Source organism: Pan troglodytes, chromosome 11 (assembly GCF_028858775.2).
Source record: "Pan troglodytes isolate AG18354 chromosome 11, NHGRI_mPanTro3-v2.0_pri, whole genome shotgun sequence".
NCBI lineage: Eukaryota > Metazoa > Chordata > Mammalia > Primates > Hominidae > Pan > Pan troglodytes.
This window is the reverse complement of record NC_072409.2, coordinates 5,868,673-5,896,611: the sequence shown is the minus strand read 5'-3', so window position 1 is coordinate 5,896,611 and position 27,939 is coordinate 5,868,673. Positions and strand designations below refer to the sequence as shown.

Genomic DNA, 27,939 nt, shown 5'->3' with positions numbered 1-27,939 from the left:
AATGAGGCAAATGACTTAACCTTCTGGGACCTCCACTTTCCCATCTGTAAAATGGAGACAACGATGGTGCCGGCCTCCTCCGGGCGTTCCAAGGCTTGTGTGAAATAAATGCACAGCGCCCAGCAAATAGCAGGTCTGTTCTTGTCCTAGCATTGCTGTTGACTCAACAGAACTGGCTCAACATGCCAGTTCTGGCCTCCAGGACAAATTTTGCAGAGAGGCACCCAGCTACGAGGCCCGTTGAGGACTGGAACTCCCCTCTCCACAGACAACTGTTTTTTTGGTTAGGGATTTGGAGACTTTGTGGGTACAGAATAGGCCCCATCTCCCTTCTCTTTCTAAAGGGCCCATCCCACCTGAGGTGGACACTTTTGCTCGAGTTCGCTTTCAGTAGAGTCTGCCAGGCCCAGGCACTAAGCATCTCCTTTGGTTTTTGCCTCCAGACTCCGCCTCGCTGGGGCCCCTCTGGCCTCTGCGGATCTGTTTCCCTTCTGTTCCCTCCCTTCCCACCTCCCTCATCACAGTCCTTCCAGGGCACATTCAAGTCCCTCCTGGCATGAGAAGTCCTTGCTGGCCGCTGGAGGCCAGACAGATTCTCTCGATTTCCTTCCCTCATCATTCATTCATACATTTGGGGGCCCACCCGACCTTCTTTAAACACTTCTCCAATGCCAGGTTCTGTGCCAGGCACTGGGGGTCCTTCAGCGAACAGGCCACGAGCAGACCCTGCTTCAGAGAGGATGAGCCCTTCCTTGAGCTCCCTTCTGGGATGAATTCACTCCGTGAGATTCCAGTTGGAATGGGATGTCATCCACATCAGAGACCACAGGTGACATGCGCTCTGCCTCTCCCAGTGTCGGCACACAGCAGGTGCCAAAATGTGTGTGGTTAGTCATTGGGAGGAGCCTCTTGTGCCCAAAACACCCCTTTAGAAAACCAAGGGGAATATGGAACTTGGAACTCTGAAGTGCAAGGGGTGTGTGCTTAGCAGCTGCTGGCACACAGTAGGTACTTAATAAATATGTTTTAGATGGATGGATGGATGAATGCTTCTGCTTCAGCGAAGTTTCTAAGTAAACGGCGACTGCGAAAAAGAAAATTTCTCACCATGGGTCTCCTTTTGTCCTTGTGTGGTTAGACTGAGCAGCTCCTTAGGGCTTCAATCCTCCAGCCACCTTCTTGGGGTATGGGATGAGTGGGTGCTGGTGAGCCTCCTGCCACCAGCAGGGCCAGCCACAGCCCCACCCACCATCGCTGCATGCTGATTTGCCCAGGGAATGGCTTGAGGGCTGTATTAGCTTCTAGAGGCTGCTATAACAAATTGTCACAAACCTTGGTGGCTTAAAACCATAGAAATGTTTGTTTTCACAATTCTGGAGGCCAGACCAACAAAATCAAAGTGTCGTCAGGGCCACATTCCCTGGAAGGCTCTAGGGACAATCCTCCCTGCCTCCTCCAGCTCCTGTGGGCTCCCGATGCTCCTTGGTTGTGGCCACATCGCTCTCATCTCTGCCTCTGTCTTCACATGGCTGTCTCCTCTGTGTCTTCTGTTGCTACTAAAGATGCTTGTGATTGGATTTAGGGCCCAGCTGAATAATCTAGGATGATTTCATCTCGAGATCTTTAATTACATCTGCAAAGACCCTGTTTCCAAATAAGGCCACATTCTCAAGTTCTGGGGGTTAGTACATGGACCTATCTTTCTGGGAGTCATGGTTCAGCTCACTACAAGGGCCAAGGAGGAAGGAATGGACATGGCCGAGAGGTGGTCTGCAGAGCTATGCTCCCCTATGAAGAGCCATGGGCACCCAGAGAAGCAGAGAGAAGAAAGGTGGCTGCCAGGGACTTGGAAATGGGAGCTGCTATTCAAGGGGTATAGTTTCATTTACGCAAAATGAATACTCTCTAGAGACCTGCTGTACAACACTGTGCCTAGAGTTAATAATAGTGCATATACAGCTGGGCGCCGTGGCTAACGCCTGTAATCCCAACACTTTGGGAGGCCGAGGCGGGTGGATCACCTGAGGTCAGGAGTTCCAGACCAGCCTGGCCAACAAGGAGAAACCCCGTTTCTACTAAAAATACAAAAAATTAGTCGGGCATGGTGGCAGGCGCCTGTAATTCCAGCTACTCGGGAGGCTGAGGCAGGAGAATCGCTTGAACCCGGGAGGTGGAGGTTGCAGTGAGCCGAGATCACACCATTGCACTCCAGCCTGGGCAACAAGAGTGAAACTCCGTCTCAAAAAAAAAAAAAAATAGTGCGTACACTATACTGTGCACTTGAAAATGCTGCTAAGAGATCAGATCTCATGTTAAGGGTTCCCACCAAAAAAATCTCCAATAAACAAAACAGCAAAAAACCAACTGGGCATGAGGAAGCTTTGGAATAGATTTTTTTTTGGAGACAGAGTCTCTGTCCCATAGTCTGGAGTGCAGTGGCATGACAATGGCTCATTGCAGTCTCAACCTCCCAGGCTCAATCAATCCTCCCATCTCAGCTTCCCAAGTAGCTGGGACTATAGGCATGTGCCACCATGCCTGGCTAATTTTTGTATTATTTGTACAGACAGGGTTTCGCCATGCTGCCTAGGCTGGTCTCTAACTCCTGGGCTCAAGCAATCCACCTACCTTGGCCTCCCAAAGTGCTTGGATTACAGGTGTGAGTCACCTTGTCTGGCTGTTGATGGCTATTTTTGATTGTAGTGATGGTTTCAGGGCTATTTGCATATGCCCAAACTCATCAAATTTTACACATTAAATATAGGTTTTACAGGTTAGGTAGATCAATCATACCTCAACAAGGCTGTTACAAATATCTTTCAAAAAAGTAAAATTAATTTTGGGAGGCCAAGGGAGGAGGATCACTTGAGGCTAGGGGTTCCAGACCACCCTCAACATATTGAGACCCCCCCATCTCTACAAAAAATTACAGAAATTAGCTGGGCATGGTGGCGCACAGCCGCAGTCCTAGCTACCTGGAGGCAAGGCAGGAGGATCCCTTGAGCCCGAGAGTTTGAGGCTGCAGTGAGCCATGGTTGTGCCACTGCACTCCAGCCTGGGTGACAGAGTGAGAACCTGATGGGGGGGGAGGGTGGTAGGGGGGAAAAGGAAAATTCTTATAGTGACATTGTAACAACATGGATAGTTGTTTTCACATGCTAAACATTTTGCAAAGCTGAATATAAATAGTTATTATTACTATTTGAAAAATATGCCTGTGTTCTAAAAAACAAATGAAAAGACACCATTGGTGACTGGCCACCAGAGACAGCACAATTGCCAATCTGGATGCCACTGAAGGCCAGGGATGCCTCAGGTCCAAGCCAGCTGGACACCAAGGTGGCTGCATGCCCCCGAGACCCCAAGGTCTGATGCACCTGTCTTCCTAAGTGTCTCTAGCTGCCCTTTTTTTTTTCTTTTTTTTTTTTTGAGACGGAATCTCGCTCTGTTGTCCAGGCTGGAGTGCAGTGGCACAATCTCGGCTCACTGCAACCTCCGCCTCCTGGGTTCAGGCGATTCTCCTGCCTTAGCCCTCCCAGTAGCTGGGACTACAGGCACCCACCACCACACCCAGCTAATTTTTGTATTTTTAGTAGGGATGGGGTCTCGCCATGTTGGCCAGGCTGGTCTCAAACTCCTGACAAGTGATCCGCCCGCCTTGGCCTCCCAAAGCACTGGGATTACAAGTGTGAGCCACTGCGCCCAGCCTCTAGCTGCCTTTTAGGAGCCACGGGCCTCAGGAAGATCGTGTCACAGTGTAAACATCAGGCCACCACTTGCCAGAAGGTCACAAAGGTGTCACTAGAAGCCCTTTGTCCACAGACTATTTTCCTCCTGCACACTGCGCAAGGCCTTCTCTCTTCTCAGTGTGTCTTGTGAGGCTACTTGGACATTTTTCTGAAACATTGAGATTGAGCTGAGGGCACAATCATGGTTTGATTGATGGAGATCAGTTGCACAGCAGACATGCAGCCCTGGGTCCAGGTGGGCACTGGGTGACTATGCTACGCGCCCTGACCTGAGGGGCTCAGTAGCTTTTGGGCTGGGCTCAGGCCTCTCCCTTGGTTGCAAGAGCCCTAAGGCGATTCTGAGGCAAAACCAAAAAATCTGAAACCCGAGGCTGGGGTTGGGACTACGACTGGTGCTGCGGCTGGGCTGAGGCTGGACAGCTCTGAGAAATGCTGCCATGGAGGGTCCCTAGAGGGACTTGCAAAAGGCCCTGAAACCTCCTAAATCGCCTGCACTGTTTTTTATGTAAGCACTTGTGGGCATTTTTTTTTCCCAGAGGAAAAGGGCCCATGGCTTTCCAAAGAGCGTCCCCAAGGGGTCCACATCCGCTAGAAGGTGAAGAACATGGTTATTACTGGAAGAACGGAGTCTCTGGTCACCATTTGATTTTTATGGGTTTCTAACAACGCTCCACAGCCCCCTGCCTTCTTTCACCTCAGCAAGTGAGGTGCAGGCAGCACCCTAGACACAGCATGAGTGGCAGCTGTGACACAATATTCTAGAAAGAATCCAGAACTTAAGAGTCCAGAGGTTGGGGGTCACCAATTCCCTGTGGGGGCAGCCCTGAACCACACTCTGCCCTAGGCCTCTGTTCCCTCGTCTGTGAAATGATAAACACAGTCCGAGGGGGATTCCACGTGGCCCCGAGCACAGAGACTTTCCCTACAAGCCCCTCCTTATCTTCCCTCTACCCCCTTTTAATATTTCAGCCTCTCTCCCCACATTTTTCTTCTTCTGTCACCTTTCTTCACCCTAACCTGCAGCGCCGTGGGCTTAGCTAACCACTCCGGGGTGGTCAACCCTGGCCTGGATTCTCGACAAGCACCCTGTGGCTGTCCTAGGCATGGGTCCTGCTTTATCCTGAACCCGCTGCAGAGCCTTTGGCTGCTCCTGCAAATCCAAACAGGACCTGCCCTGCCCACCCTCTACCTGGCCGCCGCATCCCCTCACAAAGTTGAGCTCTCTTGGACCCCAGGGCCAGCAGCCACGCTACCCCCTTTGCCCTGGAATCCCAACCCATCCTTCGAGACCCCCTGTATGCATCTCTTCCCCAGGACCCACCCAATTTGTTCTCACTGCGCACTCCCCAGCCCTCTGTCCATTATAATGAAATAGCTGTGTAGTTACTGCTGGATGTCTGCTCTCCCTCTAGATTAAAAGCTCCATGAGGGTAGAGCCGAGTCTCTCTGGTTTACTGCCATATCCCCCACATCTGACACAGAGTTGTGTTCAATAAACATGCATTTCACGAATTAACAGATGGATAGAAGCCCAGATGCAGGAATGAGCACGTGAGCCCAAACCCTTTCCACCCTGTGCCGCCCTTAGGTTATCCCAAAGGAGAAATGCTGAGGCAGGAGGATGTTGTGCTGTTAATGGGATGGATTTTGTAGCACTTGGAGGTGATGTAACAGACACAGTGGACACCAGGAGACGAGGCGGGGTCTTCACCCACCACCATTTCTTGAGAAGAAAGAGCAGGCTGAGATACCGATTGCACAAAATCTTAACTGAAGAGGCTCCCATTCCTTGAATCTGTCTCCCTTGCATTTTTTTTTTTTTTCTGATTTATTCTTGAGCTCTGGTTCTGGTGATATTGAAGTTCAGCTCTTGACTCCTGTGGTGGCTGCCACCGGACAGGAGGGAAGTGATCTAATTCCCAGCAAGGGAGTGCAGACAGGGTCAGGAGGTCCCCCTTGGAGAGGGTGGCTTGTTTGGGGTTTTTAATGGTGGAAAAGTAGTGCGTGAAGGACACTGGCTACTAGGTCCCATTGCGTGGTCATCTGGTCATGGCCTGGTGATTTTTGTTCTGCCTGTATCTTCCCCAGCAAGGAGCTGGACAGAAGGATGAACAGTTCCCCCAGGTAGCCCCTGCTCTCTGCCTCGTGGCTCAGCACCAGGAGGCTCACAGCACTTGCTGTGACTTCCTCCCTCTTACAGCTATTTTTATCATTACTCTAAGATTGAAGCAGGGGGCAGGCGAGGGGAGCAACTGGAATGAGCTGCACCGAAGTCTCCCCTCACCCACCCACTCTTCCCTTCTATCCACAGGTGGGCCGCCACCTTGATACGTTCCCCACCGAGGCCGATCGCCAGAGAGCATTAAAAGCCCACCGGGAAGAGTGTGCCGTGCGCCAGGGGACCCTGCGGATGGGCAACTACACCCACCCCTAGCCCCTCCCTCCCCTGCCACGAGAAGCCATCTTGACATAGTGGAAAATTCCCAGAAGGACTCCCTATCTTGCCCCAACCCTGACATTTCCCCATTTTTATGCAGGTTCTGCTTCAAGGAGCTCAGATTCAAGTCTTAGGCTAATTGTTTTTGGTAAAAGTCCCCCCTTTTAGGTTAGCCAACATTAGTCTCCACTTAGCCCCAGTGACCCTCTACCTGGAGCCTCCTCCTCTCCTCCTCCTTCTCCTCCTAGGGCAGGCTCACCCTGCCTCTTCTCAAGCCCTCACCTGCCAAGACAAGCCCAAATTACAAGACAATTTTTCAGACTCCAGGCTAAGGGTCGATTCCATGGCTCTGCCCATTAAGTGTTAAGAACGACTTGTGTATTTGCTGCAGAAAGCATGACAGTGACGTGCTTTGAAAGCCCTCATTTTCTATTCCAAACATGAGTTTTAATTGCTCTTTTTGGGATGCCTGATGTCTCATCACGGCAGTATTATCTCTCTGGGACCTCTGACAGCAGGAAGAGCCAATGGTTCATTACTCGAGCCTGCCCCCGCCTCCTCAGTGCTGGGGCCCCGTCAATCAAGCAGGCCAAGTTGGACTCCTCCCCCAGGACTGACTTTGGAAGGTCAACCCACTCTGGAAAAAGCCTTCCAGGCCAGGGGGTAGACTGCTGAACACAGGCTGCTGAGCTTCTCAGCCGAATTCCTGGACACTTCCTCACTCGGTCTTTCCGTGTGTTCTTTGGATTCTCTCTGCAAATTTTATGCTGATCTATTTTAAATTAAAAATGCTATTTGTCATCCTCCTTTTGTGTCTCCATTTGAAAACCAGTGAGCAAATCAGCCTTAGAGACATCAAATGAGGGTGCTGCCACATAGAGACCTCTCAAGGTAAGCTAACCTCCAAAACATTCCAGCCACACCTTTTTTGAGGGAGGCAAATTTTCAAGTTTTAAATATCATTTCTAATCTAAGGCTTTTGTTTGTTTGTTTGTTTGTTTGTTTTTGAGACAGAGTCTCACTCTGTCGCCAGGCTGGAGTGCAGGGGTGCAATCTCAACTCACTGCAACTTCTGCCTCCCGGGTTCAAGCGATTCTCCTGCCTCAGCCTCCCGAGTTGCTGGGACTACAGGTGCGCACCACCACACCCAGCTAATTTTTGTATTTTTAGTAGAGATGGGGTTTCACCATGTTGGCCAGGATGGTCTTGATCTCTTGACCTCATGATCTGCCCCCCTCGGCTTCCCAAAGTGCTGGGATTACAGGCATGAGCCACCGCGCCCAGCCAAGGATTTCTTTCTTTTTTTTTTTTTTTTTAAACAGAGTCTTGCTCTGCTGCCCAGGCTGGAGTGCAGTGGTGCAATCTCGGCTCACTGCAAGCTCCACCTCCTGGGTTCACACCATTCTCCTGCCTCAGCCTCCTGAGTAGCTGGGACTACAGGTGCCCGCCACCACGCCCAGCTAATTTTTAAAAAATATTTTTAGCAGAGACGGGGTTTCACCGTGTTAGCCAGGATGGTCTCGATCTCCTGACCTTGTGATCCGCCTGCCTCAGCCTCCCGAAGTGCTGGGATTACAGGCGCATGCCACCATGCCCAGCTAATTTTTGTATTTTTAGTAGAGATGGGGTTTCACCATGTTGGGCAGGCTGGTCTCAAACTCCTGACTTCAGGTGATCCACCCGCCTCAGCCTCCCAAAGTGCTTGAATAACAGGCATGAGCCACCACGCCCAGCCCCCAGACTCATTTATCCAACTGCCCACTCAGCATCTCCCCTTGGGTGTCTGGCATTCACTGTTAACCACCATAGCCAAGGCAGACACTTGACTTTTTTTCTGCCAAACTTACTTCTCCCTCCGTCTTTCCCATCTCGTAAGTAAGACCACCATCTACCCAGCTGTGGAAGCCAAAAGTCTTCAATACTCATTTTCCTTCAACCCTCCAATCTCCCAAGCAGGCAGAGTCTGAGTGGGCTGGCCCTGAGCAGGTGGTAGCACGCCGTACCGCAAAAGAGTGCGAAGCGCAGCTCTGCCCAGCAATTTCCGTGTGATCTTGAGCAACAGTCCTATCCTCTCTATGCCTCATCTCAGAGCCAGGACCCCACGCATCACAGACTGTGTCTTCAAGCTAAATCAGGTGACCATTACATTAAAGAATGTGCATGACATGATTAGTACAGCAACTGGCACTTTTAAGCAATAGATTAATATGAATTATTATTTTTTTCTTATCACTGACGCACACTGCAGAGGCATCGACCAGAGCCCTGTGAGTGACTGAGGGACTGGGCAGGCCAGGACGCTCACGAGGACGGAGGGCTTTCATCCAGATACATCCAGAAGCTGAAGGATATTTTGAATCGAGCCCACTCTTTCGCTCTGAAATCCCCTACGGAAAGGGGAGGGGGCACATCAGGAGGCAGAAGAGTTTCCTGAAGAACCCAAAATTGGCCCCACTGTGGCAACAGAGATGCCCTCCCAGGCCTGCTTTTCCCCAGGACCTGGGCCGAGGCAGGCAGGACAGGCTCAGCTAGGAAATCTCTTTTGTTTCTCCAATCACTCCTTGCCCCATTTGCTGTGGGACCCGCTAGGGCTGTGGCAGATGCCCTGGGAGCATCACTCTGGGTGCTCTCTGGAGTCCTCCGGGTGCTCCCAGCCCAGGCTGGAAGCAGTGCTCACTGGAGAGACCCTCAGCTCCTTGTCCTACAGCGCCACCCGCTGGCGAGTCTGAGTCAGAGGCGGCGGAGATTCCCGGCCCTTCCCTCTCTCCTGGCGTCCTTCCCCCACCAAGCCTGGTTCTTCCCACCTCATTGATTATCTGTGACTGCACAAAGCCCCGAGTCTGATTCTGGCCTGATTCTACTTTCTTGGGTATCCTGTCACCTCGGCCAAACCCCTGTCCTCACCTGAGCTGACCCTGGCTGGGGCAACTACCTGCCCTTTATGACCTGGATAGAGTCCCCACAGCGTCCAGCCTGGAAGGGCCTTGGGGATCATCTTGTTCATCTCCCTCCACTGCCATTTCCTCAACTTCATAGGTGGAAAGTGGACGTGAAAGGAATCCTGAGTCCACTCAGGAAGCCAGGGCAGTGAACTCTCCCAGGCCAGCGACGTCCACGACACGTTCCAGAGCCTGCCCCCCAAAACCCCTTCCCAATGAAAGATGGATGGAAATGGGGATAGCCTAGCTTTCCATCCCAAGTCCTCCCAGTCACGCACCAACAAATGCCGGGTGAGTGTGAGTGTCGTTGGAGGTATGACTTTGTGCCTCCGTTTTGGCTAATTTCCTCACTGGCTGGCAGTTAGGAACATTCTACCTCCTGGTTGACCTTCTTGGCAACACCTCATAGGAGGTTTAACCAAAGAGGTCCACAGGCACTGTTTCCACAGGCCTAGGGAGGCAGCTGGTCTGGGCCCTCACCTGGCCTGCTTGAAATTCTCTGAAGTCCCCTCCAAGGTAAGAGGGAGGCAGCACCACACTTATGTGCACCTGGCAAGGTGGACGGGGCAAGTGCAGGACTGGGTGCCAGAGCGTGGAGATGGAGCCGTTGGGAAGAGGACTCATGAAGATGGACAGGCTTAAGGACACCTGGAGACGAGGCTGAGTCTTCACCCACCACCATTTCTTGAGAAGAAAGGGCAGGCTGAGATACGGATTGCACAAAATCTTAACTGAAGAGGCTCCCACTCCTTGGATCTGTCTCCCTTGCATTTTTTTTTTTTTTCTGATTTGTTCTTGAACTCTGGTTCTGGTGCTGTTGAGGTTCAGCTCTTGACTCCTATGGTGGCTGCCACTGGGCAGGAGGGAAGTGATCTACTTCCCAGCAAGGGACTGCAGACAGGGCCAGGAGGTCCCCCTTGGAACATCCAGGAGAAGATAAAGGGTGGTAGAGCTACTTAGCATCCATACAGTGGCAGGATAGACTCCCCGGATGAAAGGTCCAGCTCTCCTCCCACACTGACCCCCACTGGCTTCAGTCCATGGCCAGATTTTTAGAGCCCAAACTTCATTAATTCTGTCTCTCTCTCTAAGATATAACCATATAATTAACAATTTCCTTGGTCAGAAGAAAGAAGGTGGTTCTGGAGTCTCACTGTTGTGGAGGAATGGTAGCCATGAGCTACCATAAGGCCAGCCATGTCTGCTGCCTGCCTAGCAGGGGACTCCTGGAAGCACCGCTCATAGGCCACAGACCCAATTCTAGTCCCCAGGGAGGTCCCTGGATCCACACAGAGTTGGTTTGGCTTTTAATTCATCTATCCCAGTGCCCCAACTAAACCACAGATTTAGAAATCCAGGGAAGGCACATCTCTGCAGCAGCAAGCTGATCCCAGCCTAGGTGCTGAGGTGTGCCCCCAATGGCAGCCAAACAGGTCTGTGTCTCCAACCAAGCACCTTCGCTTGCATTTATCCGTATGAACCCAATCATTCTTTTTGCTGTACTCATTTTTACTTGGGAAACCCTTTGATGCTTAAAATCATCATTAAGGAAAAATAAAACTAGGTTGGCTTTTTATGCAGGTTCCTAGAATTGAATGCAGGTAACTTATAAACTTGAATGTACAATGGGAGATTATCTATGAAGGGGATTTAGATCCATGGGCACCAATGCGTTCTGTGGGCTCCATTCAAGTGGATCAGTTCTGTCCCACTCTCCATGACTCACCAGCATCTGGCATGATGCACAGGATGGAGGGTATGCTAGGAAGGAAGGGAGGAAGGAAGGAAGGAAGGAAGAAGGGAAGGGGAGGGGAGGGATGGAGAGAGGAAGGGAAGGAAGAAGGAAAGAATGGAGGGAGAAAAAAAGGAAGGGAGGGAAGAAGGAAAGAAGAAACAGGGAGGGAGCGAGTGGGGAGGGAAACAGGAAGAAAAGGAGGGTGAGAGGAAGAAGAGAGAGGAAGAGAGGAAGGAAGAAAGGGAGGGAAGGGGCAGGAAGGGAGGGAGGAGGAGCCAATGGGAAGGAAGGGAGAAAGGGAAGAGGGGAGGAAGACAGGAAGGAAGGGAGGGAGGTAGGAAGAGAGGGAAGGATGAAAAGAGGAAAAGAAAAAATATGTTCTTTTCCTGGTTTCAGGAGCTCTATGAGGTTTTAAGCTAAAACAAAACAACAACAACAACAACAACAACAAAAACACATAAGAACAGCATGACCTTGAAGCCCACAAATTGCCCAAATCCTTGTCCAACTCAACTGTTTGCAGAGCAGAGAGATGGCACCCAGGCCTGGCCTGTATCGTTCGAATCCTCTGCTCACTTTGCCTTAAAAACTGATTTTGGTAGGAAGACCCTGGGTAAAGGTGGGTGCTGACTTTTCTAGAGAGGGCTGAGGAGACAAGCCTGAGGACTCAAACCTGCCAGAGGAAAAAGGCTCTAGCTATTACTAACAAACAGCAGTTGTACTATGAATTACATAATTGCTATTCTTCGAGCCTGCAGCCAAGTGCCAAGATTCCTATACGAACCATGTGAAGAGGGCAACAATATCCCCACCTTACAGCTGGAAGAAAAAACAGCTCAGGAAGTGACTTGCTTTAAAAAAAGAAAGATGGCGATTTGCTGAAGGTCACAGAGTGCATCCTGGAGTAGGATGAGACGGGAGAGGCGCTCACATAAGGGGCAAAATCTAAGAGGTGCCAAAAAAACTCAGGCACCAAAACCAATGATATTTTAATACATTTTGAAAATCAAAATGTAAGCATTCATGATGGATAAAATATCAACATTTTAAATAACATCTTATTGTGACCTGCCTCATCTCCTTCACCTTAGTCCCAGCCCTGGATTCTAGAGTCTAGAGAATTTGAACTCAAGTCTGACCAATTCCGAGTCTGTCCTCAACAACCCCTGCCCATATGCTACCACTAGACCCAGCTATTCAGAAGCTTGAACAGCTCTAGTAGGAGCCCTGCGTTTAAGCCACCATTCATAAGGGAGGAAAGACCACTTTGGGATCATTCTCAAAAAGCTTTGGGCAGATTGCTCTGTGTGATTCTGCCTGGGGACCTCGGTGAGCAAAACCAGCAGAAACAACCCATTCGCTAGCTCCAGGGCTGAGAGGTGTTACGTGGAGAAGGAGGTGGGGCTAGGAGAAAGTTGCTAAGAGCCATGACCTAGCCAGGGTCTCAGGCTTGCCCAAGTCATTCCTGACCCAAAGCCAAACCCAAGCCAAGAGCCCCAGGTGGCGAAGAAGGACATGGATTCTACAACCAGGTGGCTTCTGAACAAGCAGGGGGACTCTCCCACCCGCATCTCTCACTGCCATGTTCCGATGTTAATGCCTTTGTACCCAAGGGAAAGCCGAGGTCTGGGCAAGAGAGATGAGTTGTCCAGAGTGTGGGCAGTGCCAGAGCCTTCTGGGGGCTCCTTCATGCACCTGCCTGCCCTGCCCCTGGAAAAGAGCAACTGTGGTTGGCTCTGTGGGTATGGGTGGGAGGTCTTGGACCTGCTAGGGCTCTGAGTCCATCAAGAGGCTAAAGGTCTAAAAGAAAGCAACACCAAAGCACTGGGCAGGCAAGGACTGGAATTGGAAGCAAGAGATTTCAAGAGGAAGTGGGAAGCTGGGGGATGAGAGGAGTTGGGGTCCTGAAAAGAGAGCACAGAGAACACAGAACTTGGACACTGGGGTGGCAGTTCTGGCTCTTGGTTAAGACTGAGTGATCCTGGGGACCCCGGCCCTTGATGTACCTTCATCACACTGATTTTATTTCTTTTTTTTTTTTTTTGAGGCCCCCAATGCACCCCTGCCAGTCCCTTGGGGAGGGGGCCAAGAATTGCTCAGGGCGGGGACCTGGGGCTGGGGAGAGGGGCCTGCCTCCTGCTGTGTGAACAGGGGCTCAGAGAAGTTGGGCATATTGCCGAGGCTCACCCCTAGCTCCTTTGGACCTGGAAGCCCTGATACCCCACGCAACCAACCAGGCCTCTTTCCCAAAGGTGGGAAAGTAGGGTGGACTCAGGGCCCCCTGGACGCTGAGTAAATTCCCAGCTAAAGGAGAGCTCAGGTGAGCGCCCAAAAATCTCTTCCGCAGTGGACAGGGCGAGATGCAAGGTCCACACCGATAATGGGAAAATCAGAGGAGGAGGCACCTGCATGGAGCTGGAAATCCCCAAATCGGAATAAAACGATGTTATTGAGAGAGGGCTAAATCCCAGAGTAAATTTCAAACGAAATAAATCGCACAGCACATTTTAGATGATAATAGACGGCGGTAACTCAATACTAATGATAGTGTACTGACAACCCGCTAATATTCTTGGGCTCCAAGAAGCCCGGCAAAACCGGCTGGGGCGGCAGGAGGTCCGGCTTTGCTGTTCTTTCCCACCGGGAGAGGTTGGAGCCACCCTCACTCCCGGCCGCTCTCAATCGATCGCAGCTCCCTTCGCTCCGAAGCTTCGCTTTCGCTGGGTCCGGGATCCAAATCCCAACCCAAGAGCCAAAGGCCAGAAAAGGCCCTGGCGTTGCCAACTGCTTGTCGCCCTGGGGAGGGGCGGCTCGGGACCCGCCCGGGGCAGAGGAGGACAGAGGAGGACAGAGCGGACGCTCTGGGGACCAGGCGGTCCCGCGGATGCTTGGCCAGGGGCATCGCCGTGGCTAACAGGCGGGTTGTGGGGTGGAGGGGGCTCGCCGTCGATCTAAGTGAGGATCTCGGTGCTCCGAGGAAGATGAGATTCCTCAGGGGATGCGGGCGCAGGCCTGGGAGGAGTGGGTGATGGGGAGGGAAGTGGGGTCTCCAGAGACGCCCAGAGCAGGAGCAAGGCCAGGCTGGGGACTGGACTGGAAGAGCCAGGGCAGCCGGCTCTCCTCGTGATTTATGGGCCCCTCCTCATCCACCAAACTGAAATGAGCTGCCGGCCCGGCCCGCCGCGGGAGGTGCCCACTGCAGTGGCCGCCGCCGATCCAGAGCCTGGGCCCCCGCCCTCCCGCCTCCCCGACAGCTTGCAGCCGAGCCGGGCCACTGTCCCCCGGGAGCCGCCCGTCCTCACCCCCAGCCCGGCCGGCGGCGGGGCCGCTTCCAATCTGCCGGCGGGCACAGGGGGAGAGCGCCGGGAGCCGGGCGCGGGGCCACCGCCGACCTAGCCCGAGGGAGGAGAAAGTTTTTGCTCCTCCCGACCACGCCAGGCTGCCCCCGGGAGAATTCTGCGTTTAGAGGGCATGCGGGTGCCTTACGATTTGCTGCGGTCTCGGTCGCTGAGCCCGACGTAGGAGCCGGGGTAGTTTCCTGGGGGCTGGGGGTGGTGGCAGGGGCGTGCAGGCCGGGCTGGAAAGGCCTGGCTTCCCGAGCCTGCGGGGGGTAAAAGGACGCCTCTGACCCGCCCGACCTCGATGAAGGTGTTTGGGCTCCGCTCTGTCCGCCCTTTCCGCCGCAGACCCGGGTTGCGATCCCTGAGGCTGTGCAGAGAGGATCCAGGCCCGGGACACAGTTCGGATCTGCCCGCGGTCCTGGGCCCCAACGCCGGGGGCTGACCCTAGAAAGGCGCTGGACTGGAGCCCGTGACGGGGTGGGAAGGGCGAGGGGGCGCATGATTCACAATGAAAAGGCCACGTTTCCAGAGTTGCCTTGAAAATGCATCCCTGGACGAGCTCTGGCTCTGCGTGGAATAAGAAGCCGTTAGCAGGCGTCTACACTCGCACTCGGAAGCTCTTGCGTGGGTCCTGTGCAGAGGTACAACAGCACCGGCCCCCCAAGAGGTGCCCATGGGAGAGGCCATCAGCGGGGGGTGGGCGGGTTACTGCCTTCTTTGTTGTCCCTTGAGCTGCCTCCCTTGAGCCACACGGATTTCTCGAGGTCTCCCTAACGCCCCTGACAAGATCTTGCCAAGTCCTCCAACCTCGCCCTGAAGTGAAGCCATCGGTCTCGTCACTTCCCAGGAAGACACCTGGCTTTCCCCACTCCCGCCAGGCCCACAGGGTCCCAAGAGGCCAGAGAGACAGGACTGCAAATTGTCCTACATGGGAAACACCGAGAGCCCAACAGAAATGCCGCAAACAACATAACTTGAATTTTCTTCCCCACACTAGAAAAGGGGTTCTCGACGCGCGCGCGCGCGCACACACACACACACACACACACACACACACCACACTTCTTTCTCCGCTGGTTTTAGTCCCTTTCTGCTGCTGGAGGAAGAAAAACGGGGGAAGAAAAAGGATCTACAATAGACCTGCCGACGAATAATTTGAATAACTGTGGGAAAGGGTCGGGGAACGCTAAAAAAAAAAAAAAAAAAAAAAAAAAGCCCAGCGCACATCCCAGCCCACCGCAGCGCAGTCGGCTCGGCCCCCTCCCCTCCAGCCGTACCCCCCTTGGCTAATCACCCTCATTAGGAGCTTCGTCACCGGCCTAATGAAAGCAAACCGTGTGGAAATCGCCGGTAAACAGTTGGGTCTGTGCTGTAATTAATTCGGTGTCTCTTTTAATCAAACTGAAAGGGAATCGGGCAGCGGCTTGCGGAGCCGTGACATCACCCCCAAAATCGGCCAGAGCCAATCAGCGTCATCACTCCGGGGACACGTGGGCGAGTCCCCTTTAAAAAAAACACACACAACACAACGAAAAAAAAGAAACAACAACAAAAAAAAACCCAGACCCAAAGTAAAAGTGACACAAGTTCATTTTTTAAAGGAAGGGGGGGAGGAGAAGGCGCGCGCGGACCGGCAGAGAGCTGCCGCCGAGGAGCAGGGAGGCGCTGTCCACGGTGCTGACGGGCCCCCGGAGCGGCGAGGGCGCGGAGAGAGGACCTCCCCGGCCAGGTGGAGAGTCATGAGCCGCGGGCAGCCGCCGCCGCTCTCCGCGGTGCTGATGCCGCCAGGTGCGCTCCTTTCCGCCCGCTGCTAGCGCGGCCCGGGCCCGCAGCTATCTGCGGTGCTGAGCTGGCCACCCTCAGCCACCACTTGCCTGGAAGAAGCGTGCGGTTTGGATTTTTAAAACGCCATTCTTTATTTAGATTCCAACATCCTCGCGTTTCTTCTGTGCCAAGGGGGCCCTCGGGCCGTCCGTCTCCCCCTTTGCTCTCCCCAACTTGGCGCGCCCTCCCTCCCATTCCTCCCTGACACTCCCACCACCCCCCCTCGGCTCGGCGGCTCGGCGCGATGCTGCAGAAGACGCACTGAGCCCTTTTGGATCTAATGCGCAGAGGAGGTTGGCCCAGAGCTCCCGGGCTCCCCCAAGGCTGAACTGCGTCCAAGGTGCCCGCAGGCTCCCTGCCCGCCTTCCCCATGCCAGCCCGCAGCTAGGGGCAGGGGCAGCGGCGGCTGGGGTTGGGGGTGGGTGGGGAGCTTTTGGGGAGGACAGGTCGCAGCTTGGCTATGGAAGGCTCCAATGGCTTTGGGATCGACTCCATTCTCTCCCACCGCGCGGGCAGCCCCGCCCTTCCCAAGGGGGACCCCTTGCTCGGGGACTGCCGTTCGCCCCTGGAGCTGAGTCCACGCTCAGAGAGCAGCAGCGACTGCTCTTCGCCAGCCTCTCCAGGAAGGGACTGTCTGGAGACGGGCACCCCACGGCCTGGCGGGGCATCCGGCCCAGGTTTGGACTCCCACCTGCAGCCCGGGCAGCTCTCAGCCCCGGCCCAGTCGCGCACCGTCACCTCCTCCTTTCTGATCAGGGACATCCTTGCCGACTGCAAACCACTCGCGGCCTGTGCACCCTACTCTAGCAGCGGGCAGCCGGCAGCCCCTGAGCCTGGGGGCCGCCTTGCGGCCAAGGCCGCGGAGGACTTTAGAGACAAGCTGGACAAAAGTGGCAGCAACGCCTCATCGGACTCTGAGTATAAAGGTAAGAAAGCAGGAGGTGAAAACTTGGGGGGATGCTATGTATCTAAAAACTGACATTTAAAAGGAATACACATGGCGGGACATGCACTCGCTCACCTGGGGGCTCCCCCAGGGCTCAGGTTGAGCAGTGGTTCTCCTCAGAACATTTCAGCCAGTCCTGTGGTTATGCCTTTGAGCAACAAAGAGTCTGGTGGAGACTGTGTGGGCAGGGGAGGGATACTGTGTGCCCGAGAGGAGATTTCCCCAAAATGCACAAAGCAAACTTTCTAAACTTCGACTGGGACCCCTGCCCTTCCAGCAGTGCTGGTGGACAGGAGCAGGTCCCAATCAGGCCAGTGGCTCTCTAGGAAGAAACCGTGCAGAAGCAATGGAAGACTGAAAGGGTTCTGCTTTATAGAGTGAAAATACAGCAGAAAAATTTCAGCTGGAGCCCTGAGAACAGTCAGAATTTTCTGCCTTTTAATCTACATTTCCAGACAGGAAGAGAAACAGGGCTTTTCCTCCCAATGGGCCCAGTGTGATCCGGGTTCTGTGAGTCATGAAAAGAGGCACTCACTTCAAAGCAGAAACCTCAGCCAGGAAGCTGCCTGGGAGCAGGTCAGGGGGCTAGTGGAGAGGGCAGTACCCTGCACCCACCCCCCAACGGCTCTCATTGAATTTGATTTTAAGTGCCTTGAGCAACCAACTCCGGGTTTTATGCAAGTTCCAGGGATTCCTGAGTAACCAGCCTTTTCTCCCGCTACACTGGGGTTGTTGCCCCTCCACTTTTCTTTTTGCCTCTATGAATCTTCGTTGTTGTTTGTTCCATTTTCATCCCATCTTAACCAAGGAGATGAGATCAGGGTTAAAAGGAAAGGGAGAAGGAAGGAAGGAAGGGAAAGGGAAGAAGAAAAAAAAAGAATTCCCTGATTTTGTTTCTGACCCCCAGTCACTACCTCGACTTTAGCTGTTTTTCAAAGCCAGAGGCACAAAGTTCTTTCTGAGGGAGAAGTCAAGGGGCAGAAGGTGAAGAGGAGTATGAGGGCTTCATGGGAGACAGCCCCACGTCCCCAACTGGCAGATCACTGGGAGTGGGCAGAGGCTGTTCAGAGCTCTTTCAAGCACATAATTGATTCCCAGAAATCTTTTCAAGAGACAAAATTTCCCTGTAAGGGCAACTTCTTTATTGTCTTGCCCCCTCCCCCAACACCCGCACCCCGCCCCCAGCGCCATACCTCCTGGTCCCTATTTGGACCAAGTCTTCCCAAAATTTTAGGAAGGCTCATTGAACACCCTCCTCCCAACCAAGAATTCGTTTGTGGGTATGTCCTGACTCCAAACCGAAGTTCATCGGTCCGACTGCACATCCCATTTTCTTGATTTCCCCCACACAAATGGCCGAGCCTCCCTCAGCCAGGCTGTGCCGACCATGCCTGGAAAGTAGGCGGGTTTAACGGAGCGGCCAGGAGGAGATCCAGAGGCATGCGGGTGCCCCCAGGCCCGGGCCCAGTGGTCCTTGCTCCTCCCCCCGGGGGCCTGCTTAGAGAGGCAAAGAAAACTTGCGCTGGAGAGAGACTGGCATGGAGAAGGGGGGGGGGAGGAAGGAGGGGGAGGTCAATGTAAATATATATTCATAACATCATGGTTATTATTTACCATTTGCAACAAGAACGGCCCCGCTTTAGTTAGAGCAAAGAGCACGAATCTTCCACCGCCCATGCTAATGGCTGGAACTGGAGATAGTGACACAGCTAGGCCCTTGCCTCCTTTTATTTATTTGCCCCCAGGAAGGATTTTGAGGACAGGTTTCGTTTAAGATAATTAGAATATCAATTTTCTTCTCCTGTCTCTGAGGATATCTGATCGGGAGGTGACGAGGGCCGGCTGTCTACATATCGCTTAAATAGGTTTGGAGCGAAGGGGGTAGAAGGTCTTGCCCAACCCCCACCCCAGGTGTTGCTGCCTTTGCCCCTAGTGAAAAAAGGAGCAGGGCCAGGCAGCGAGGCCTTGTCTGGAGCGTTTCTCAAACGTGGAGGGGACTTTTTCAGAGCTGAGAAACAGACACCCTGAGCCAGTCCGTGGAGCATTTAAGCTGGTCTACTCTCCAGCCGCCTTCCAAGCTGAGTCATTTCCTCCAAGGAGGGCATGGGGGAAGGTCAGCCTCATCCCAAGTTTCTGCTATCAAAGGCTCTTCAAACAATATTTATTTGATAATATTTAAAGAAGCCAAAACTCAGCTTTGAAGTAAGGTGGTCGGCGACACTAGCGGCTGGATCCAAGGTCCAGGGAGAACCCAAACCAGAGTTTTGTTCCCAGCAGGCAGGGTCGGTGAATGGGCCTGGAACTCGGGGACACTGAGATGTAGCCTCTAGAATCAGAGTCTGGGAAGCCAGTACCCCCTGGGCTGAGCCTATCCAAGAGGAGGCCAAGGCAGAGTGGGCACAGAACCTGCATTCAAAGGCTCCAGTCCACGCTGGAGGGGGAACAGAAGAAAAGCCCCAGTAGCTGACCCATTCTTCCTGACACCACAAACTGAATACCTCCCGACCTCCAACGCAGACCTCGTCCCTGAGAAGCGGGGGATTTTCATTAAGTACCCCAGGCAATTTAGTCAAAAAGTAAGAGTTCTATGATATCAAGTTTGAGATTTGGATGATCGTTTCCTCAAACTTATTTAAACTATCTGTCTGCACAGACAGAACTCAAGTCCCCCTATTCCAACACATATCCTCCTGATGGTGGCCATGCCCAAATATGGGGAGCCCACAGGGCAGGGAGAGCCTGGTGCCAGCCTGGAGGAGGCAGGTGGAAAGCCTTAGCGGGCTGCCGTTTCTCCTCTGCGCTCTCCTGGCTCACCAGGCTGGATGCCAGGCCCTCCTTGCAGCGAAGCGCTGCCTTTTCAGTTGAAAAGTCTCGATCCCTAGCGGCTCAATTAACCGGATTATTGTTTCCTACAGAGAGAAATCACCTTGCATTCAGCTGAACCCCGTCACTGCAAACGCCACGCACAATGAAACTCCACCATAAAAGAAAACAGAGAAAAAAGGGAGTAGGTTGGGGGAAAGCCCCAGTCTGAGCCGCCAATTTTGGGGAAGTGGTCTAGCTGGTTACATAATCGCTTTAGAGGGAGAAGGAGGGTGAGCATTGAGCTTGTTCGATTAAGTGTTTTCTGTGCAGTCAAAGCCGAACGAAAGTGTCTGGGATAAAGAAACTACCTGTGCCAGGTCTATCCTTCGACCTCAGGAGCTGGGCCCCCGGTGCAATTCTGTCCCGACTGTGGGGTGTAAACACACGATGCCACGCAGGTGTAGCAGGAGCCATCGTTAGCGGGCAATGTAATGACAACGGAACGCAGACCTGGGCAATGCGCGCTGCGCCCAAGGGGCAAGCAAGTGGCAGGGTCGCTTATTCTCCCAGTGCTCGGCGCTCGCAGACCCGGAGCCTTCCGCCCAGCGCCCTGTGTAGGTAGCGAGTGTCGGGAGAAATCATCACTACGAATTCGTTTCCATATAGGGGCAACGCCAGGCGGGGCACAATGATCTGTCCTTGAGGACAAAGAGTGATTCCGGAGAGAGCAGGTTTTTGTCCCTCCACGCAGGTTTCTCTCCCCAGACCCCAGCCTTCGGCTTCCTCCCTTCCTGTCACGGACGCAGCCGGAGAAACTGGGGCCCAGACGCGGAGCTCACTCCGCCAGAAACCCTGGGTCCCCTCCCCTACGCTGGCAGGCTGGGTCAGGTTCCATCGTCGCGGCTCCGTTTATCCCTCCCGGGAGCGCGGGCAGAGCGCCGAGCGCGGCGCAGGGACTGGAGTTCTCGCCAGCTTCGGGTTCTTTCTCCCCGGAGCTGCCCGGGGGGTCTCGGCCTCGGGCGCTCCCGCCGCCGTCCTGTTCCCCTCAGGGTTCATGTCCTGTTCCCGGGGCCCCAGAGGTCCCGTCTGAGAGCGGCCCCCGCGAGCTTGGGTGTCGCGGAACCACCGCTGTCGGAAGCCGAGGTTACACAAACGCCACGGGCAGGAGCGGGAGGGCACCGGCGGCGGCTGCGAGGCCGGGCCCTGACATGCCGCTGTGTCCGCAGTGAAGGAGGAGGGCGACCGCGAGATCTCCAGCTCCAGGGACAGTCCCCCGGTGCGCCTGAAAAAGCCACGCAAGGCGCGCACGGCCTTCACCGACCATCAGCTGGCGCAGCTGGAGCGCAGCTTCGAGCGGCAGAAGTACCTGAGCGTGCAGGACCGCATGGAGCTCGCCGCCTCGCTCAACCTCACCGACACGCAGGTCAAGACCTGGTACCAGAACCGCAGGTGAGGCCCGGCTGCGGGGGTAGAGGCAGAAAGGGAACTTCCCCTTTCCTCACAGCTCCTGGAGGGGACCAGGAGTCTACAGGTTGGTGCTAAGGGAGGGCCCCAGAGCCTCCCCCATTCTGTAAAAGTGGGAAACTGAGTCCCTAAGGGGACAAGGCCTTGCCCAAAGTCCTCACAGTGAGGGACAGAGATGAGACTAGACTTGGTGTCCAGCGTCCAGTCAGCCCTCCCCCGGATGGGTGGACAGACACATAGGCCACTGAAAATCCAAGTCCTGCCCCAGCTCAGCCGGAGTGGGGGGAGGTCTGCCTGGAGCCCCCACCTGAACCAGCGTGGGTCTTGGAAGCCCCAGGCCCTTGGAGGGGTGACAGTCTTGATGCCCAGGAAGCCTGTGAAGAGGACGGCCAGGCAGTGGCCCTTGGGGTGTTGAAGCCTGGCCCAGACCGGGCAGCTGCCGCAGGGGCCTCTGAGTTTCTGTGAGGCTCTTCAGGCCTCCCCAGCCTTTCTGGTCCCAAAACCTGAGGGGGGAACTGGCCAAGCCCTTGCTCCTTGGGGACAGGGTGACTGGGAAGTTGGTGTTGGGGCACCGGACTTGAACCCATTTCCTAATTTCCCTCCCGAACACGCTCACCAGACGTAGATGCAAATGTACAAACACACAGGCATCCACACACTCAACCCAAATAGCCACACACCGACACACACATCGATACAACTTGCAGTCACACACGCACGCACGCTCAGCCCCACAGTCACTCGCACGCTCTTAGCAGAGGTAGGAATGGTGCTTTTCATAAACAAGCCTCAGAACACATCGCCCCATTAATAATAAATACTGATTACTGCTCCGGGCATCAATAATTAAGGCCTGTTACAGTAATTACACAATTATGATGATGATGAATAATTCAGGGAGGGAAACAGGGCTGGTGTGGCTGAGCCCACCTTAGTGGGACCCTGGCTGGTCCGCCTAGCCTCACCTGGCAGGTGAGCCTAGGGTCCAGGCCTGACTTCTCCAAACCCCAGGCCGTTGGCTGGCCAAGGCCTCTGGACTTTGGGGCCAGACAGTGCGCAGGGCTCGCAGTGCGAGCCCTGGAGGATGGCAGGTGCAGCCTGCTCCAGCCGGCAGGGCGTGCGAGCCGGGAGCGGGTCCTCTCGAGCCGGGAGCGGGTCCTCTCCGGTTGCCATTTCAGGCCTGCTCGCTTCTGCGAGCTTGCAGCCCGGCCAGCCTGCAGAGGAATCAATCGCATTCCCTTCCCTGACCAGAGCACCCCCCCATCCCCTCAGGCCTCTCCAGGGTGATCCTACCTTCATAAAGAGGCACGCGCAGGGAGGAGCCCCCCTACCCAGCTCCAAGGGTTCGTTCTGCGATCTCCTGGGCAGGGTAAGGCGCAGTTAGAGCCGGGCTTTGGGGTCAGACAGCAGGGCTTAAAACCCAGGCTCCTTTTTGAAAACCGGCCCAGACCTCAGTTTTCCTCTCTGTAAAGTGGGGTAAGAGCCACGGAAGGCCGGTGGAAGATAAAAGGAGAGGATGCACGTAAGGCGTGCGATGGTGCCTGGCACTCGGTTATTTATTAACAAATGAGTACGATCCCTCTTGGCCTCCCTACAGGCTCTCTGGGCCAAGCAGTGGGGAGGGGCTGGGGTCGCTGGATGCCCTAGCCCTGATCCCGCCATACGCGTTTATTTCGGCCCCCAGGACTAAATGGAAGCGACAGACGGCCGTCGGGTTGGAGCTGCTGGCGGAGGCAGGCAATTACTCAGCGCTCCAGCGGATGTTCCCGTCGCCTTATTTCTACCCGCAGAGTCTGGTTTCCAACCTGGACCCCGGCGCGGCGCTCTACCTGTACCGCGGCCCCAGCGCGCCGCCGCCTGCTCTCCAGAGACCTCTGGTGCCCCGCATCCTCATCCACGGACTCCAGGGCGCCAGCGAGCCGCCCCCGCCGCTGCCCCCCCTGGCCGGCGTCCTCCCACGCGCCGCGCAGCCTCGGTGAGGCGCCCGTCGGCTCCGGGGCCTCCTCCCGCGGGCTCGGCGTGGCCCCTTCCGCCCACCTTTCTGAGGGCGCAGGTTCGACGCCCTTTCCCGGGAGGGGGCCCTGCCCGGCCCTCCCTGGCGCCCCAGCCCAGTGCCCCCCGAAGGGCCAAATGCCAAGTCCACTGAGGCCCGGACCCCGGACTGCGTCTCCCCAGCCCCCCTCGGCGTCCTCTCTCGCGGCCGCTCTGTCCGGGAGCCATCCCCACCCGCCGGGTGTACATACGCGTCTCTGCCACTCCCCACCCCCAGCCTCTGCCGGCTCCCCTAGGCGCCCCTTTCTCCCCAGGAGCGGGTGCGGCTGATTCCCAGGCTTCGCTCTCTCCCACGCCCCTTCTACGCTCCAGGTGGAGAACAGCCCCTCTCCCCGCGCCCCCGCCAGGGAGACAAGGGGAGTGCGGAGCCCCGTCTCCCTACCCCTCGAGCACCTGGGCCAGCGGCTGAGCTGTACATACCGTGTGCAAAGTGTATATGAAGTTATTTATTCGTGACCCATGAGCCCGTGACCGTGTCCGTGGATTAGTGAGTCTGTGGCCTGTGCCCTCCCCACTCCCAGGCGGGGCAGGAAGGGGCCGAGGGGGCTTGCCCAGCCACCCCGACCCCAGCCCCCAGCCTCAGCCCCGGTCCGGGGGCAGCCAGGCCGCTCGGGTTCTCTCTTTTTTAAATGTCGAAATAAACTTCTTACAAATGACCAGGCGCCTGTCCGCGCTCGCGTCGCTGGGTCCGCACTCAACCCCTCTCCCATCCCTCTCCTGGGGACTCGGTTTCCTTCCATCCTCAATAACGAAACATTTTTGTCCCCCTTCTCTTCCCCGGTGCTGTGGACATGCGCGGGGGCCCCGACGGGACTCGCTGGGGCCGGGGTCTCCCCTCCCTGGCCTCAGTCTTCCCATCTCTACAGCGAGGCCAGCCCGTTGTTCCCCTCCTCCTCTTCTGTCTCCATCTGGTTCCTAGCGGCTCCCAGACGGTCCCGAGGGCCGGGGCGGGGGTCCGTGCCGGAACAGGCGGGGGTCAGCGCGGGGCCTCGGTCGGCTGCGGGCCGGGCTGCGGGGCCCTCGCCGAGCCGACTCATCTGGCCGCGACAAGGGCCCCGGCAGCTGGTGACCGGCCCGCCGGGCGCGGGCCGACAGATGGGCTCCGAGGCTGCTCCCCCCATCACTCCCACCCTCCGCCCAGCGTCCGGCCGCGCTCGGGCTCCCGACGCTCGCGGGCGCCAAGGCGGCCCGGGCCTCCCGGCCTCCCGCACCAGGCAGGACTCCGCGCGCCTTCGCTGCGAACCAGACGCCACATCGGGTAAACCCTCACTCCCACATCTTCTCACCTCCCCTTTACCCCGGGAGGAGGTTGGAAATGAGACCCAGAGGGGAGCCAAATCCCAGCGTCTGCCCCATCTCTTCTGGCTGCCCCAGACCGCAATTCTAGCATCTCAGGGGAGAGGGGTTTAAGTCCCGAGTCAGACTCGAGGCTTCCAGTTCACGTTCAAAGGGCCACGGTCACCTGAGACTGCTCCCTCTCTGGGGAGGTGGGCGCAGGTGCTCCCTTCCCACACACCACCTGCAGCTCGCTAACCCTCAGCGCTGGGAAGTTTTGGGGGCCGGCAAGCCGTGGCCCCTCTAGTTTGGGGGCAGGGTTTCTCTGAAGACGGGGGCTGTGTTCAGACTATAACCCCTCTCGAAAACCATACCCACAGCCAGGTCCGCTACTGTTTCCTCCCTGCCCCCAAACACCCTCGCACAGCAGCTTTCTTTCCTGGGATGGCGAGGGTATTATTCTAATTTTGCAAAATGCACAGCAGCTAATTAAGTCAAGGAGCCCCTCGGCTTTCGAGTTCTTTTGCATGTGAATGGGGGTTGGTAAATCCCCAGCTCTGGCTCTGGTTGGGGGTGAGGAGAGACTGTCCCCAACTCAGGGTTAATGAAGTGGGAAAGGAGTCTCTCATAGCCTCCTGCAAACAAAACCCCCCATGCAACAAACCCTGCCCAAATCCTACATGGATTGACTTAAACCCAGGGGATAAGTGCTTTAAATTAATCTCATTGAATAAGAATGAGACCAAACAAAACTCTTTAAAATCATATTAAAAATCTATCAAAGGACAACTTGCACTGGTGTGCTTTTCATTTTGTGAAAGTGAAGGAGATAGACCGTAGCAACCACCCTCACATTTACACAGTGGCAGCGCAAACCACAGACACATTCTCAACTATGTAATTGTCCTTGTACCTCAGAGGCGATTTCATATCTTACATTAATGAAGAACAAGGCTTCCCTACAAGTTTATAATTAGAATATTTTAAATTGTCCTGCACATCCCATCTGTAATAATAACTTCACAACCTTTGCAGTGAGGTGGGCTCCTGCCTTCCATCCACTTAGAAGGCTAAATTGGTTTCTGTTCCCAACCCTGAGGTTGGGCGAGCTCTCGTGTAAGAAAAAAAGAATGAATGTGGGACCCCAACAGGCCTGACAATAGGAGAGGGCTGAGAAGCCATCTTCCCCCGCTCTGCCACTGACCCATCCCCCCTCATAAACGCCGACTCAACAGGGAGGGGGCAACAAAGTTGAAAAGAAGTTTAGAGCCCCCTGCTGGCCCTCGGTCGCAAGGGAAATTGAGGACTGGGGCAAGTTGAGAAACTGAGCTGATTTGCAGGGTGCCCCACTCCCCCCACACCGACAGGCCTGGCTCTGGATTCTTCCTAGTGTGGAGCAGATTAAGAGATAATGTCTAATGGTCAAGGGGGAGGTTTAACAAGACCAGTTAAGAAGCCTTTTCAAGCAGGGCAACTTCTCCCGTGGAAAAGCCTTCAACTTGCGTCTCTATGAAGCAACGCCTGGATTTTAATGGCTTCCACTGACTGTGGCCTGAAGGGCTAAGCAGGGAGGCCCCTGGCAGTTTGGGAGATACCTGTTCCGAAAGGTCTCATTTACTCCCCTCTTCCCTAAAGTTCTCCTCCCTTCACCCCAGGGGGAAAAGAAAAAAATCAAAATAACCCACTGGGCTTTGTTTAAAAAAAAAAAAGTCCTTTACTGAGATTTGGTTGGTTTGTTGCTTCTCTAGAGTGCAAGGGGCTGTCTGCACATCAGCACAGACTTCATCTCTCAGCAACGGGTCTCTGCCCTTCAGTGCGTGAGAATGAGGCCCGTCAACTGCTAAGGCTGTGGCAAACATGAGGATGTTTTGGTTTCCAAAAAAACATTCTACAAGCCCACTTGGGGGAAACGCTTTTAGGCTGCAACATTCTATTAAATGTCCAAATTCTGTGTGACTCTAAATATGGGAACCAGGCTTATGATATAGAGACATGAGTAAGTTTGGGAAATTTTAAAAAGAGGCATGATTAAACATACACAAAAATTAGAATATGTACAGTGGAATTAGGCTAAAGCTTTGCCTAATTGGTGCCTGAAATGTATAATCTGTCAAGAGCCATAATAGAAGAGAAAGAGATTTATTTTAAGGTTATTTAAATTTAAACAATATTAACCTTAAATCTGCTAAATCCATGTTTCTTTATTAACTGGGGTAATATAGTGATTCTACTTAGAAACAGACCCACATAGCATCTATGGCAAGAAACCCTCACCATAAGAGTTAGCAGATTAAGTGTGTAAGTTTTGATCTTGGAATTATCGTCACTCACACGTTGCATGATTCTAGCACTTCTCTTTCCCCCCAGGGATGCAGAACTCTGCCAATTTGCCCTTTAGTGGAATGAGTACTAGGGGGAGAAAAAGTAAGGTTTCTCTTTGATCATCCCCAATCACTGGCATTAATCCTGTTTTTCACACAGCTGGGTTTTGTCTATAAAGTTTGATCCCTCCTTTTCTCATCCAAATCATGTGAACCATTACACATCGAAATAAAAGAAAGGTGGCAGACTTGCCCAACGCCAGGCTGACATGTGCTGCAGGGTTGTTGTTTTTTAATTATTATTGTTAGAAACGTCACCCACAGTCCCTGTTAATTTGTATGTGACAGCCAACTCTGAGAAGGTCCTATTTTTCCACCTGCAGAGGATCCAGTCTCACTAGGCTCCTCCTTGCCCTCACACTGGAGTCTCCGCCAGTGTGGGGGCCAATGACATTCACCTGTGTCTAGAACGGAGGCAAGGATGCTGACCCCCCGTGGTCCCTGCAGGAAGGCCCACCTTGCCAACTCTCACCACCCTCTCGTGGCCACTCAGACCTTCCATGGATCTGGGGGGATCTACTGAAGTGGTGCCTCAACACTGGTCCTGGGGAGACCACAGAGGGCGGCACAGTCACTGCAGAGGAGAAGGAAATTGAGAAGGCAAGACACAGTGGAGAGGACAGGAGCGGTGCCCACAGGTGTGGAGGCCTCCAACCCTTTCTCTTCTGGACCCCTCTGCAAGTGCCCAAATCTTACATTTATTGGGAAATCAATACGCTCCAGGGGGCCTCTTTCAAACCTCCCAGAAAACACAATGCAGGGGCGGGGCGGGGCGGGCAGCTGTGGCCTGGGTCACAATACAAAGACCCCCAGACCTTTCTTGAAGACAAGACAGGATTTGATAGGGAAAAAAAGCTTGGGATACTGGTGCCTTTTGACTTCAAAGGCAAATAATAAAAAGCCAACAGTAAATCAATTAGCCCTGAGAGAGTGAGTTTTCAGTGGACATGAAAGAGGGAGCAATGCATGTAAATGCAACCTCGTGTTTCCA

The 27,939-nt window shown here is 54.4% G+C and overlaps 3 protein-coding genes across 6 annotated transcripts in view; 2 read left to right on the top strand and 1 right to left on the bottom strand.

Moving 5' to 3' along the window:
* Positions 1–6,992, top strand: part of CFAP77 (cilia and flagella associated protein 77) — a 161,634-nt gene extending 154,642 nt beyond the window's left edge. The window contains exon 6 of the mRNA XM_001168332.7: positions 6,061–6,992. Coding sequence (XP_001168332.1) covers positions 6,061–6,183 — 123 coding nt within the window. The 3' untranslated portion in view covers positions 6,184–6,992. The remainder of the gene's footprint in view (positions 1–6,060) is intronic.
* The window catches only part of DDX31 (DEAD-box helicase 31), a 141,663-nt gene that overhangs the window by 37,354 nt on the left and 76,370 nt on the right, over positions 1–27,939 (bottom strand). The gene's annotated exons all lie outside the window — the stretch shown is intronic.
* Positions 16,294–23,948, top strand: BARHL1 (BarH like homeobox 1). Its single transcript, XM_001168385.7, has 3 exons — positions 16,294–16,951; positions 21,003–21,225; positions 22,925–23,948. The coding sequence occupies exons 1-3, from the start codon at positions 16,486–16,488 to the stop codon at positions 23,217–23,219; spliced, it is 984 nt and encodes a 327-aa protein (XP_001168385.1). The 5' UTR covers positions 16,294–16,485; the 3' UTR covers positions 23,220–23,948.